The sequence below is a fragment of the Anabrus simplex genome, chromosome 13 (assembly GCF_040414725.1).
Source record: "Anabrus simplex isolate iqAnaSimp1 chromosome 13, ASM4041472v1, whole genome shotgun sequence".
Lineage (NCBI taxonomy): Eukaryota > Metazoa > Arthropoda > Insecta > Orthoptera > Tettigoniidae > Anabrus > Anabrus simplex.
Genome location: NC_090277.1, coordinates 51852190 through 51868487, shown reverse-complemented (window position 1 = coordinate 51868487; position 16298 = coordinate 51852190). Strand labels below are relative to the sequence as shown.

Here is a 16298-nt window from a genome sequence, read left to right as displayed (position 1 = left end):
TTGTAACCCCCCCCCCCCCCAACCATCGAACATGTCTCGGATTTGATGCTACGCGGTTTGAAAGCTGCTTCTATGCTTCGAAAAAATGTCTATCAAGTAACGAGGTGCTGCAGCGGTGGTGGCTTGTATTGGATAGGAACGACGTTCTTCTGCCCGAAGTTTGCACTCCATAATCGCCAGCGAAAGGGAACCAAGCCGTCATTGGGTAGATACTGATAATAAAGTGACCGTCCTGTGTACATTGCTGGATACGTCCTTTATTTTAACCGTCCATTTAGGTACAGAAATCAGCAGGCTCGGCTCCAGACGTCTACCATGGAAAACGTCTTTGAGCATAATTTAAAACTTAAACAGGGCTGGATAAAAAAGTGGTGCAACAGTGCATTTCCGCTGTTGCATAGATTTCTCTGCGTAATACACTAGCCCCAGGAATTAGATTTATCTCGCAGTACGTAGTCAGCACTTAATATGATACGATCCAATCATAGCAGATGTGATGATCTACTCTTCAAAAGGGGAAAGGTCCTTATAGCTGAATGTAAGTGCAGCTTCCTAAGGCAGACAGTCAAAAACATTATTGAAGAGTGTCTCTGGTGCCCTCGCAGACTTTCTGGGTGCCACACCAGAGACGATAGAATGCATGAATGGCATGTCTGTAAACTTGTAAATATTTCATTGTGTAGCTTGTGACAGTTTATTTATTGATTTGTGAAGTGATGTAATAATATTTATTATCTGACCAAGGGTCCGGTTCCGACAGGCTGGTAAGTGGACATCCACTGTACGGAGTAGAATTGTCTGTTTTCAAACTGGGAACATTGTATAATAGGTAAGGAAGTAGGGTGAAGGTTATTATGTTGGGAAAAATAGGGGAAGACATAAAAATAAATTTGTAATTAGATATTCATTTGTATTTATTTTTATACAAATAAATAGACAGATATTTTAGGAAGAAAGAAGGAAGGGTTCTATTTGCAACAGAGCTTAACCAAGGTAAGCCTTAGCGGCGATGGGGGCACCATAGGCAGCAGGGTGAGCGTAGGCAGCGGGGTGGGCGTAGGCGACGGGAGCAGCGACCTTAGCGACGGCGGGAGCAGCAACAACGGCCTTAGCAACAACAGCGGGCTCACGGTGGACGACGGCGTTGAATCCGTTGACGGGGTCAGCGGTGTACTCAACGGTACGACGGGTGCCGTCGGGCTCGACCAGGCTGTAGCTACCCTGGACAACATCTCCTTGACGGCTCTCCTGCTGTCCCTTGGAGTCTCCGGTCAGAGCGTCCTGGATGTCGTAGGCGTAGCTGTAGCTTGGGTTGGGGTCGTAGTCGGTGTCGACGGCGACGGGAGCGGCGACCTTAGCGACAGCTGGGGCAGCGGCGTAGGCTACTGGAGCATGAGCGAGGGCGGGGCCAGCGGCGTAGGCTACGGGAGCATGAGCGAGGGCGGGGGCGGCGTAGGCACGGGCAGCCAGGGGAGCACCTGGGGCGTAGACGGCGGGAGCGCCGAGGATGCCAGCCTTAGCGACGGCCACGAGGGCGGCGAGAACGATGAACTGTAAAAGAAATTAACATGAAATCGTTCTTCTTAAACACTGTGGTAAATGTTAATTGCAAAGAGCATGAAATGGAAATTGAAATTATTGAAAGCAGAGTAGGCTATTTCCGTGTGGAACAAGAAATACTCTATGAATTAGTTCGCTGATTTACGAAGTATCGAGTGAAGCCGTGCAGTGGCCACATTTAAGAATTACTTGGAAGGTATTTCTTATGCAGAAACTCGATTAGGTTTTTCTTTTCATTTAATACCTATTTCTCTTATGTAAGTGGATGTGTATCATTTAACCAAAAGATCAAAGCTTACAATCAAAGGACCTTACGGCGGCAAACAAACACTGTAGCTTTTCCTATTGAAACAAATAAAACAAGGATAATTATGGTGTTTCTTTTTTCCTGTCATTGATTTTACCGATGAATACATTACGTATAGTCGTAATGGTATGCTATGCTGAGAAGGGATTTAAAATGAATGACTCGAGATTATTTGCAGATCGACATGTTTGTGTCTGCCTAAACTAATTCCTATATATTACTGTTAAGTTAAATCTGGACGACAGTAAACGTTTCCTCGAATGGCCTTTGCAAATGCGCCATTGGCCTCTCCATTAATTACTTATGGAAATTATTCTTGAATCTGACCTAAATTAATTTGTGGAAGAGAGCAATAACAACGCATGCTAGATCGTCACTCAGAAAGCACTGAATCCTATCGCCCCTTCATATTGATAATCAACACTATTCTACCACTATCGATTGTCTAGTAAAGGCATGCTTGAAGGACGTGTGTTCAATTCCCCGTCCGGAAGTCGAAACATTTAGGAAATTCAGTTTCCACTTCTAGAGCACCACACGGCCCTGAGATTCACTCAGCCTACAATAAAAGTGATTACCTAGGAGAAAAGGCAGTCGGGTGGAGGTGCTGAAGTTACGGAAAGTGAATCCCTTTGCCTTTACCTACCACACCTCCAAGGTCCTTCATGGCCTGTACTTTTGTATGTAATAATGAGGTTTACTAAGTAGGCTAGTTTAAAATTGTGTCCGAGGAATTCTTCCTCTAAATTGCCGGTTATGAAGATTTTTCCTTGCAGGCGTGAATAACCGTAATGGAACTAAGCACTCTCCTCATTATGGTAAGAAGGAGAAGGATGAATGGCCTCATATTCTGTGTACAGGTATTTTAATATATCTCTTTTACGCTGTCAGCCTAACAATTTGGATATCCCATTTTACTCTGTGCCAGATAGCAGATGTATCGCAATTATGCAGGGTGAGCTACGTTGTTTTTTAATTAAATTTCGTCGTTGAAAATGATTTTGACTTTTCGTCGCAAATGTGTCACCAGAGATTATTATAATTTTATTGTCGATGGAGTATGCTATGGAGTTCCAAATGGAATTTTCTCTGTTGTTGAAAAATTCGAATAACTCCCTCGGGTTTTAATCCATACTCGAGGGAAGATAATTATCAACGATTCTGAGGTCGTCTTTTCCTTTGTATGTCAGTTTGAGTGTATACCGTAGTGATTATTCAGTGCAGTAAGGATCAAATTCGGAGACTGCAACGCTCGGGCTAAGTTGGAGACTTCAACGCTCGGTTATCACAGTAAATTACACTAACGCTTGAACTAATTCCTTTGCAGAAAGCTTGTTATTCTCACAAGTCACGATTGATAATTTGTCGAAGCTGGTGTACACTAGCACAAACTTCTTCTTTCGAAGTTTTCACGACTGCCTTCTCTTCTGTGTAGTTTTGAGAACGTATCCACGCGAACGCTGAGAACTTCACAGAGCAGACTCCCACTGGACACTTACCCTGTAAGCCATTGTGTGTGAACTGGTGTTCTGATCGTGAACAACTGATGCTGTCTGGAGCGAACCGGGGCGCTTTTATTCTGTTCAAGTGACGAAAGCTCCGACTGTCCCTCCGCCTCCGGGCTTCATTTCGCTCACGTGATCACCTGCCCTCCAAAAGATTTAGAAACTGACCTCCAACGCATTGCTATCGCGATCTCACCACACTTGCACATTTGCAACGACTTTGATTTGTAGCGTAAGGAATGCGATACGAAGGGCAAGTGGGGACTTGGCAGACTGCAGATATTCTACTCCAGAATGATCGGCCATTCAGGCAACAGAAAAATTCCTTCAGATTGCTAGAAGATTGGGCAGCTTTCTCCGGAATAATCGCCGACGTCCAGGGAACTGCGCGTGGCTTATATCTGCTGAATTCGTACCATGCCTATAACTAGGCTCCAGAAAAACGACCTATATGTTCTCAAAACTAACATAAAATGAGCGAGGAAATGACGCCAAAATGTGAAGGAAAATATGTACAGTATTTCCCCGGAATAATAAATTTGTGCATTTCCACATTAACGTAATTTAGTGAATATAACTATTAAATGTCAGCAAATAATGTATATTAACGAGTTGCTTCACAACGCACGAATACAGATAGGTCTTATGGCGACGGTGAGATAGGAAAGGGGTACGAGTTGGAAGGAAGCGGCCGTAGCATTAATTAAGGCTTAATTAGTACTGCTGACTGCGGGGTTCGAACCCACTATCTACCGCTCGCAAGCTTACAGCTGCGTGATCCTAACCGCACGACGAACTCATTTGGTATATAATAATAATAATAATAATAATAATAATAATAATAATAAATAATAATAGTATCTTCTCGTCACTTGTGCCTTCTGTATTCTCCTCTTTTAGTACTCCCTTATTTTTTGCCTGTTTTCTCTTCCGTCCACATAGTGTAAGTCTGCTGGTCCCTGTATTCTTCCTACTAGTAAGTGACGTTGGAAAAATTCTCCGGTGGATGGCTTGCCGAAGAAGTGGGCGGTCATGCAAGATCCCCAGTTGTTCCAGATCCTGCTTGACCGAAGATATTCACTAGTTCTTGAATGCCTTCCCTCTACCTGCCACAGCGAAGATCCCGCTGGGTTCACGCGAGTTAGATGCCCATAGAAACACCTGAGAATAATATTTCAATCTTCATTTTTAAATTCAGTTCTGACAAGTAAAATAACTGAGCATCTACATATCGTAATTAGGATATTGTGCAGTCCACTGATATTCTTGATACCATTTGTGTGTCGTGACTTACATGTTGCTGAATGCTAAATTTCTTTTTCCTTTCACTTCGCTCATTTCTCAGAAAGGTATCTGATCATCTGCAAAAGACATGTCCTCGCCGAATTATGAAATACTTTTCCTTAAGTGGTCAGCTTTAGATGGCTTTATCTTTGGCATTCTAACACTTGAAGTGAATCACACTCGAACACACATATCTCGCACATTGTAAATTGAAACTAACACTCGGGCATTTCAACACATTACTGAAATGTATAATTTTACCTACTACAGTGGTAAGGCCACCGCGTCTCATCCCACCCTTCATCTAATTCTTCTTCTTCTTCTTCTTCTTGTTCTTCCTCTTCTTCTTTACGATGTGGTCAATTTCAATTCATCCTTCCTTGTTGTTTCCTTTTCCGTTCCTTCCAGTATTCCTTCATCATCGCACTGTGCTTTATTCGTCTCTCGTCAGACCACTTTTGACCGGGTTTCCTTTTCATTCTTAAAACTTTCTTTTTAATCTCTCTTTCCTCCTCTCTTATTATATTTCTTTCTAAATCTTTCGTCACCTCTTTTATCCAACTCGTTGTTGATTTTTTTTCCCCCAAAGGGACTTGCATTTCTGTTTCCTCAATCTGTCATCATCCATTCTGTAGATATGTCCAAAAAATAACAATCTCCTATTTCGTATTGTTTCCGTTATATTTACCCGCCGCTTCGCTCCCGTGGGTTTCGTAATTTGATAAAAGTAATCGTTTCTCGCTGCTGTACTTGGACATTATCTGAAAATCCCTAAAGTATAAAACCTCACCGAAAAATTGAGTTTCATTTACCTCAGAAACTCTTTGTAAACCACGTTTGTCGAATTACCTTTTGTTACTGAGGTTACCATGCGACTTACAACTGTACACGTGAGAAAGAGTCTTCCCTCAAGTCGAAAAAAAATATTTAAATTCATATTTATTTATTTTTAAAGGAGATTCCGAATATCAGTTTCCGCGTCCGTAACATCTACAGTTTTTGAAATATAAGTTTCCCCATAAAAATAATTCAACCCCTTTATCAGTGCTTCCCCAACCCCCACTCCTACCCCCACCTCTACCCCCACCTAATGGCTTTTCCGAGAACAAAAATACATATTTCTTTATTTTTAAATGAGATTCCAAATACCTATTTTCACGCCTGTAACATCTTCGGTTTTTGAGATATAAGTATCCTCACAAAAAAAATTCAACTCTCTTTTTCGCTTCCTTACATCCGCCTTTTCCGAAACAAAAAGAACATATGTTCCTGTATTGTTTCATGTCTGTAAAATTTTTTTGACATATACTGTAGATATACCGGTACTCATTTTTAAAAAATCACTTGCTTTTTCAATTCATTTTATCCCCTTAAGTGAATTTTCCGAAGAAATTACGTGTTTCTTTGTTTTAAAAGGATATTTTAAATACCAGTTTTCATGTCCCTAACATCTTCAGTTTTGAGGATATAAGTATCCTCATAAAAAGAATTTAACTTCTTCTTCTTCACTCCTTTCCAGCCGTCTTCCCCGTAAGCGGACATTCCGAAAACAAAAATAAGTGTTTCTTTATTTTTAAAGGAGATTCCAACCGCCAATTTTTACGTCTGTTACATCTTTTGTTTCTGAGATATAAGTGTCCTCATACAAATAATTCAACTAATTTTTCAATTCTTTCATCCCCCCTTAAGTGGATTTTACGAAAAAAAAGTACGTATTTCTTTATTGTTTAAAGGAGACTCTAAATACCAACTTTCACGTCTGTAACTTCTTCAATTTTTGAGATATTAGTATTCTAATAAAAATTCAACCTCCTTTTCAGTCCTTTTTACCCTTAAGTGTTTTTCCCAAAACAAAAAATACATGTTCCTTTATTTTTAAAAGTTTAAAAATGCTAGTTTTCACGTCAGTAACATATTACGTTTCTGAGATATGCTGTAGATATACTTTTTTAATCCGTTTGTCGCTCCTGTTCACCCCCGATTAATTGGATTTTCCAAAAACAAAAAAACACGTGTTTTTGATTTTTAATGGAGATCCCAAATTCCTATTGTTACGCCTGTAGGCTTTAAGTTTTCGAGACATAGATATATTCATTTAAACAATTCACCCCCTTAGCAACGGTATAACCAAAATCACTCCATTATTGAGCACCTACGCTTCAATATAAAAGTATCCCCAAAATTTCGTTTCTATATGTCCAGTAATTTTGGCTCGGCGATGATGAATCATTCAGTCAGGACATGTTATTTTATATATAGATAGAGATGTCCTGGTATATTTCCTTATTACTTCCTAATTCCCATTGGTCCGAAGATTTTTCTCGTGATTCTTCTTTCTGGTACTACCACTACTTTATAGTTCAAAACTAGACCTTTACTTGCGTAAAGAGATTCTGGTTCCAACGCTGTACTGTAGTGCCTTAGTTATGATTTTTAGAGTACCGATAAGAGTTGTAGAAGGCTACTTTATTTCGCAGTTTTTGAACTGATTGCCAGACCTTTTGAAGTTTGAGTATTCTACTTTATTTTGCGATGACGATGGGATAGGAGAAAGGTTAGGAGAGTGAAGCAAGTTGCCATGAGCCCCATGATTTGCCTGCTGTGAAAATGGGAAGCCACCATCTTCAGAGCTGCCGACCGTGGGGTTCGAGCCCACTATCTCCGTTAATTGAAAGCTCGGATGATTATTCTGGTATATTGATTAACCAACGTAACTGCATAAATATAATAGTGCTGAACTAAGAAAAATTACTTTTAAAAATCATGTAATTAGTGCAAATTGTAAAATAATGATGCTAAATTGAAAAAAGCCCGGAAAATAAAAATAATGCATAAGAGTTGACGAAAAATGACCTAATAAATATGCACTTCCATAATCAGGGAGCCACGATCAGGATTTAGGCCCTTTGTATACGTTTACAATTTGTTTGATGCATCAGTTCAAAGTTTTCTTGTCAACAACCGGGACCTGCTTACGTCTCACTCTGTTTTACTAACACAGAAAGAGACTTCGTTTCGGTATTACATTTAATATTGTATCATCTTCGTGAGTCGTGTAACTCATTGCTGAGCGTCGTGACCCCATTTGACTTCACACAATATTCTTCACTACGCGGCGCCAACTTTGACGATGTACAGCTTCTCTGGCCTGCTGAAGAGTCAGAGCGGTGGTACGCAGAACTTGATCAATCCACCTACTCGATTTTCATCCTCGTGGTTTTCCACCTTCCATGATACACTTCTCCAGATTTTCACTATCACGTCTTACAATATGTCCGAAGAATTGGACGATTCTCCTTATGACGCGAGAGGAGAGACGTTCGGAGATATTCAGTTCTTGAATAATAGATGCATTAGTTCTTCTTTCCGTCCAAGGTACAAGGACAATCCTTCTCAAACAGCACATCTGAAAGGCGTCGATACGGTACTTATCTCTTGCCTTGAGGGCCCAGGTCTCGGAATCATAAAGGAAGACACAGAACACAAGAGGATCAACTAGTCTAATCCTTGTACTGTTTGTGATTGCTCTGCTCTGCCATATTTTTGTGAGTTTGCTCATGGCAACGCGCCCTAAGGTGATACGTCTCCAAAGTTCTGACAAAGAGATTAGGAGACGTATCACTTCAGGGCGCGTTTCCCTGAGCAAACTCACAAAATTGTATTGTATGACACTTTTAGGACAAACCTTATTATATACAGGGTGATTTGATGAAAGAATATATGAATTTTGAATTAAGGGCCACATTAATTTTACTTAATAAGTAGAACTAAGTGTAGAACTAAATGAGGCCACAGCATTAGTTGCAAATAGAGGAATGTGGTGACGTTTAGTAAGTTCACAGAGGCTTGCAGACTGAGCGCTGTAAGGTATAACGGTCGTTAATGATGATGATATAGGTCCCGGATGTTTATGCAGTAATAGGTTAGAATGCAAACTTACTGAAGCGAGTGACAAGTACAGTAGAGTCTAGCTGCACGACAGATATGCTATGAGGTTTGCATAAACATTAAGGGTTCAGCCCATTAGAATATTATAAATGACAAGGGCACATTTTGCTCCACGAAATTATATAGGAGAATACCCTCCAAACATTATACCATTGCAGCTTTCCAAGGGCACCATTCAACCTTTACATTAATAGGAAGAGCGTCCTTGATGTATAAATTTTACACTTAGGAATCTATTATCGAAAATTCACACTTTCCGGGCCTATCAAAGGCACAACCTACATTTAACAAAATTAAACAGTATTCACTGTCTTATACGCACAACAGTCTGATATCTTTAACATGAAAAGGATGACATAGATTGTAACGGGGATAACACATACCCATACTACAAGGTCTTTGGTAAAAACAAAAGGTTAAATTACTGGACCGAAAATCAAAATGATGAGGAGGCGAAGACTTGCACTCCTTAAAATTTACATTAAACGCACAAAACCCTATTTAGGCTCATGGTCCGACGTTTCCGAGGCTAAGCCTCTGACTAGATGGTGACTAGATGGGGAAAAATATTTAAGTTGCAGAAGTTACAAAATCATAGTCACCTCAAGATCAAGTCGAGAGGGAACACGATAGGGTACCTCACTCACTATTCCCTGATTTCGATTAAGTTCTTTCGGCTTGTTTGAAATTTACATTTTTAGAAAGTAAAGTTACATTACTAAAGGTTTGAAACCTTCCCCTCCAGCTAGCTTTCAAAGACTATCACATAGTTAAGCTGGAACTGCCATTACCTTGAGCTGGTGGACCTCTCGAAGATGGACGAGGTGCTTTACAAACACGTTCTAGACTGGAGCGATCACTAAGACAGCCTAGTCCGAAAATGTGCCAGCTTTTATAGCTGAGGGGAAAGTTCCAGAAAACTCTGGGCTGAGGCCCTGAAACACCCCCAATTCTCATTGCATAATCAAATAAATATCAAAATATTATCACTGGTGAATCAATAAACGTACACAAGTTTTGACTGGCCAACGCTTTGAGTTGACGGGCAGAGATAGAAGTGTTGATAATTTTTTAAAAATCATAAAACAAACACTAAACATTCCATTTTAGGAAACCTTTACATCCAAAATTACTCTAGAATTTTAATAGTTTATCTTCACACCAGAGGGCACAACATAAATTTATAGTAGCGACATCTGTTGAGAAATACTCAAACTTTTTGCACTAGATGTTGCAAGTTTTATATTTCAGATGGCATTCTCCAGGGCGTTTATTTAAATGCGCGGGACGGGTGTATGTATTGATTTTACTTTTGTTCATTTCGTCGACGAAATATCGCGAGTCGATCTTTTTCGCGAGTACGAGCATTGACGATATATCGTCAGCTTGGTCCTGTGAGGGTTAATTTTACTCATTCAACCATTGTCCCCTTGTTCTCCCTTTTCTTTTTTTTTCCATTTTTGATTACTTCAAAAAGTAACTGTTGCGATACAGTGACCGAAGTTACAAGGGAAAATTTGTAAATATTTTTGGAGATGTATCTATTCCACCATGCGATTTAATCATTATATTTTGTGCTTTCCTGATTTTGAGAACCCTAGCCATCGGATACGATGTACATTACTAGACCTGGACAACAAGTGATTGTAAAGGTGTGGCATTTACACTGCTGGAAAATAAATTAGTACACCCTCTTAGAGTTTTCCAATTCACAACTACTCTATTGTTGAAACAGTGCATTTGGAGTACATGAAATGATTACATTTTCAGATCAATATCTCAAGCGGTACTGAGGTACCAGGTGTCTATCCTTGCTGAAACATCCGTATTAGTACGTGCTGTATCCTACATGGACGGCAATGCAGGCGCTCAATCTGGCATCCATTCGATCATATAGATGGCGAATACGGACTTGGGATACATTATTCCACAGGAGTTTAAGACTGGGAGTGTTTAGGAAAATCCTCCAACGAAGTCTGCAATCCAAAACTTAGTGGCAAAATGACGTGAAACGGGCTCTGTAGCGATTAAAAACCGTTGTATTGTTGTTCGCGTCATCAGTCCATAGACTGATTTGAAGCAGCTGTCCATGCCACTCTATCCTGTGCTAACCTTTCCATTTCTACGTAACTATTGCATCATACTGTACATCTGCTCTAATCTGCTTGTCATATTCATACCTTGCTCTACCCCTACCGTTCTTACCACCTACAGTTCCTTCAAAAAACAACTGAACAAGCCCTGGGTGTCTTAGGATGTGTCCTATCATTCTATCTCTTCTTCTCGTCATATTTAGTAAAATCGATCTCTTCTCACCAATTCGATTCAATATCTCCTCATTCCTGATTCGATCTATCCATCTCACCTTCAGCATTCTTCTGTAACACCACATTTCAAAAGTTTCTATTCTCTTTCTTTCTGAGATCGTTATCGTCCATGTTTCACTTTCATACAATGCCACGTTGACACGAAAGTCTTCAAAAACATCTTCCTAATTCGTATATCAATGTATGAAGTAAGCAAATTTCTTTTCTTAAGAAAGTTCTTCCTTGCTTGTGATAGTTCCCATTTTATGTCCTCCTTACTTCTGCCATCGTTACTTATTTTACTACCCGAGTAACAATATTCATCTATGAATATTGAAATTTCACGGCCGCATTGTAATCGAATCCGACTTTCAACCTATTAGTTCGTGTTACGTACATTTAGTACGTGTTGAAGAGATGTTACGTACAGAATAAAAATGGCCAACCAGACACCATTGGCATCCGAACCCACAACCTCCCGATTTCGCGTCGGTTGCTCTAGGCCACCATAGCTCAATTGGTAGAGCAAGCGACGCGAAATCGGGAGGTTGTGGGTTCGGATCCAACTGGTGTCTGGTTAGCCATTTTTGTTCTGTGCTTAACATCCCTTCAACACGTACTAAATGCACGTAACACGACTTAATAGGTTGAAAGTCTGTTTCGAATATTCATCTATTTCCTTTAATACTTCATTTACTAATCTAATGTTTCCTGCATCACCTGCCTGCTTTTGACTGCACTCCATTACTTTTGTTTTGGACTTATTTATTTTCATCATGTACTCCTTACGCAAGACTTCGTCCATACCTTTCAACAGCTTCTCGAGATCTTCTGCAGTCTCAGATAAAATAACAATATCATCGGCAAATCTCAAGATTTTGATTTCCTCTCCTTGGATTGTGATTCCCTTTCCAAATTCCTCTTTGATTTCCTTCACTGCCTGTTCTATGTAAACATTGAAAAGTAAGGGGGACAAACTGCAGCCTTGCCTCATTCCTTTCTGGATTGCTTCTTCATTTTCAAAGCCCTAAAAACCGTAACTATCCGAAAAGAGTTCGAACATCGGAAATGATTGCTTGAGTAAAGGAAAACCCGGAACGAAATCTCACCGCCGTTTATCTGTGCAAGTGTCGTGTCGAAACCTTATCAAAGATGATCTGCATCCTTATCCTACAAATTTGCTGTTGCGCATTTGTTAAAGCGTCCAGATGAACCTTTGCTTGTTGAGCTTTACCGATGGTTTCTGACTGAAGTGGAGTCAGGTATTTTAGATCCTCAGTTTTTCATTTCTCAGATGAGGGTAATTCCAGCATCGTCTGTGATGTTCGTTAACAAGGGTCAGTCCCGCGCCAGTCATATTGTTAAATATTTTTTGGGTCAGTTTTATTTCAGTCGTTCGGTATAAGCAGCCCTTGATCAAATAATTTAGAAGTGCAACCTCCCCAGAGTGACCTGACGTCCGGCTTTTGGAGAACATCTCTTCCTGTCCTGGCGATATCTCCCATTTTTAATAAATTTTCTCTTTTTGAGAGACTGTATGTACTGTTTAAATAATTTGCAATGCTGTACGTTATTGGAAATAAACTTTGTATGTCTCATATCTTTCTACAGTTCGTAACCAATAACGTGTTGACAATGTCACAAGGTGAGTGTTCTGTATCACGACTGATGTAACAGCAACGTCATTCCACAGTGGAACACCTGGCTCACGAGTTGAACAGCGTACAGATGCGTCTGGTTTCCACAAAGATCACGCTACACACCTTGCATCGACTCGCGTCCAGGAACCATAGACCAACACGTTTTGACACCAGATCATCGCTAAAAACGCTCCGCGTATTTTCAAGAAAGGCGTCATTGGATCTTGGACACATGGAAAAGCGTTGTTTGGCGTGACGAGTTCCGTTTCCTCTCGCAACATGCTGACGGCTGATTTCTCATCTCGCGTAAACTGCATGAGCTGGTCGGTATCCAGGGCGTCCTACACGTTGTTTGTGGTGGTGTGATGGCCTTCATTATGGCGTCGTTGAACGCTCTAGTGCTATTGGTCATCGCACCACAAACTTTGAGTGGTGAAGCCTACAGAAACCTGTCAGCCAACAGCATCAGTACTTCCAAGCAGTCTTTCCCGATAACAGTGCCATAGTGCAAGAACACAATGCATCGTGTAAACGGGCTCATATCTCCAACTGGTTGGAGGAACATGAAAATAAATTGTTCACTCTGTCATGGCCCCTAAATTTCTGGTATTGTAACCCCCATCGAACATGTCTCGGATTTGATGCTACGGGGTTTGAAAGCTGCTTCTATGCTTCGAAAAAATGTGTATCAAGTAAACGAGGTGCTGCAGCAGTGGTGGCTTGTATTGGATAGGAACGACGTTCTTCATCTTGTGGAAACTCTCGCCGAAGTTTGCACGCCATAATCGCCAGCGAAAGGGGACCAACCAGTCATTGGGTAGATATTGATAATAAAGTGACGGTCCAGTGTACATTGCTGGATACGTCCTTTATTTTAACCGTCCATTTAGGTACAGAAATCAGCAGCCTCGGCTCCAGACGTCTACCATTGAAAACGTCTTTGAGCATAATTTAAAACTTAAACAGGCCTGGATAAAAAAGTGGTGCAACAGTGCACTTCCGCTGTTGCATAGATTTCTCTGCGTAATACACTAGCCCCGGGAATTAGATTTATCTCGCAATACGTAGTCAGCACTTAATATGTAGGGCCCGGATGTTTATGCAGTAATAGGTTAGAATGCAAACTTCCTGAAGCGAGTAACAAGTATAGTCTACCTTCACAACGACTATGCTACGGGGTTTGCATAAACAATAGGGGTACGGCCCATCAAAAGCCCTATAATTTATGTTACTCTTGCTTCATTATGGAAGAGCGGGTGGCCGACACTTCCTACTAACCAAATTAGTTGGCAATCTAAGCGGTTACTGTATAAAAATCCGGGCCCTATAATATGATACGATCCAATCATAGCAGGTGTGATGATCTACTCTTCAAAAGGGGAAAGGTCCTTATAGCTGAATGTAAGTGCAGCTTCCTAAGGCAGAGAGTCAAAAACATTATTGAAGAGTGTCTCTGGTGCCCTCGCAGACTTTCTGGGTGCCACACCAGAGACGATAGAATGCATGAATGGCATGTCTGTAAATTTGTAAATATTTCGTTGTGTAGCTTGTGACAGTTTATTTATTGATTTGTGAAGTGATGTAATAATTTTATTATCTGACCAAGGGTCCGGTTCCGACAGGCTGGTTAAGTGGACATCCTCTGTACGGAGTAGAATTGTCTGTAAGGAAGTAGGATGAAGGTTATTATGTTGGGAAAAATAGGGGAAGACATAAAAATAAATTTGTAATTAGATATGCATTTGTATTTATTTTTATACAAATAAATAGACAGACATTTTAGGAAGAAAGAAGGAAGGGCTCTATTTGCAACAGAGCTTAACCAAGGTAAGCCTTAGCGGCGATGGGGGCACCGTAGGCAGCGGGGTGAGCGTAGGCAGCGGGGTGGGCGTAGGCGACGGGAGCAGCGACCTTAGCGACGGCGGGAGCAGCAACAACGGCCTTAGCAACAACAGCGGGCTCACGGTGGACGACGGCGTTGAATCCGTTGACGGGGTCAGCGGTGTACTCAACGGTACGACGGGTGCCGTCGGGCTCAACCAGGCTGTAGCTACCCTGGACAACATCTCCTTGACGGCTCTCCTGCTGTCCCTTGGAGTCTCCGGTCAGAGCGTCCTGGATGTCGTAGGCGTAGCTGTAGCTTGGGTTGGGGTCGTAGTCGGTGTCGACGGCGACGGGAGCGGCGACCTTAGCGACAGCTGGGGCAGCGGCGTAGGCTACAGGAGCGTGAGCGAGGGCGGGGGCGGCGTAGGCACGGGCAGCCAGGGGAGCACCTGGGGCGTAGACGGCGGGAGCGCCGAGGATGCCAGCCTTAGCGACGGCCACGAGGGCGGCGAGAACGATGAACTGTAAAAGAAATTAACATGAAATCGTTCTTCTTAAACACTGTGGTAAATATTAATTGCAAAGAGCATGTAATGGAAATAGAAATTATTGAAAGCAGAGTAGGCTATTTCCGTGTGGAACAAGAAATACTCTATGAATTAGTTCGCTGATTTACGAAGTATCAAGTGAAGCCGTGCAGTGGCCACATTTAAGAATTAGTTGGAAGGTGTTTCTTATGCAGAAACTCGATTAGGTTTTTCTTTTCATTTAATACCTATTTCTCTTATGTAAGTGGATGTGTATCATTTAACCAAATGATCAAAGCTTACAATCAAAGGACCTTACGGCGGCGAACAAACCCTGTAGCTTTTCCTATTGAAACAAATAAAACAAGGATAATTATGGTGTTTCTTTTTTCCTGTCATTGATTTTACCGATGAATACATTACGTATAGTCGTAATGGTATGCTGTGCTGAGAAGGATTTAAAATGAATGACTAGAGATTATTTGCAGATCGACATGTTTGTGTCTGCCTAAACTAATTTCTATATATTACTGTTAAGTTAAATCTGAACGACAGTAAACGTTTCCTCGAATGGCCTTTGCAAATGCGCCATTGGTCTCTCCATTAATTCCTTATGTAAATTATTCTTGAATCTGACCTAAATTAATTTGTGGAAGAGAGCAATAACAACGCATGCTAGATCGTCACTCAGAAAGCACTGAATCCTATCGCCCCTTCATATTGATAATCAACACTATTCTACCACTATCGATTGTCTAGTAAAGGCATGCTTGAAGGACGTGGGTTCAATTCCCCGTCCGGAAGTCGAAACATTTAGGAAATTCAGTTTCCACTTCTAGAGCACCACACGGCCCTGAGATTCACTCAGCCTACAATAAAAGTGATTACCTAGGAGAAAAGGTGGTCGGGCGGATGTGCTTAGGTTACGGAAAGTTAATCTCTTTGCCTTTACCTCCCACACCTCCAAGGTCCTTCATGGCCTGTACTTTTGTATGTAATAATGAGGTTTACTAAGTAGGCTAGTTTAAAATTGTGTCCGAGGAATTCTTCCTCTAAATTGCCGGTTATGAAGATTTTTCCTTGCAGGCGTGAATAACCGTAATGGAACTAAGCACTCTCCTCATTATGGTAAGAAGGAGAAGGATGAATGGCCTCATATTCTGTGTACAGGTATTTTAATCTATCTCTTTTACGCTGTCAGCCTAACAATTTGGATATCCCATTTTACTCTGTGCCAGATAACAGATGTATCGCAATTATTCAGGCTGAGCTACGTGTGTTTTTTAATTAAATTTGTCGTTGAAAATGATTTTGACTTTACGTCGCAAATGTGTCACCAGAGATTATTATAATTTTATTGCCGATGGAGTATGGTATGGATTTCCAAATGGAATTTT

General features: G+C 41.1%; 1 protein-coding gene and 1 pseudogene across 1 annotated transcript; both read right to left on the bottom strand.

Annotated features, from left to right (window-relative positions):
• Positions 1 to 16298, bottom strand: part of LOC136885020 (uncharacterized) — a 54554-nt pseudogene that overhangs the window by 24065 nt on the left and 14191 nt on the right.
• LOC137502922 (cuticle protein 21-like) lies at positions 985 to 3378 on the bottom strand. The gene is made up of 2 exons (XM_068230126.1): positions 3367 to 3378; positions 985 to 1551 (listed from the first exon to the last, which is right to left on the bottom strand). Exons 1-2 carry the CDS (start codon positions 3376 to 3378, stop codon positions 985 to 987), a joined length of 579 nt encoding a protein of 192 aa, XP_068086227.1.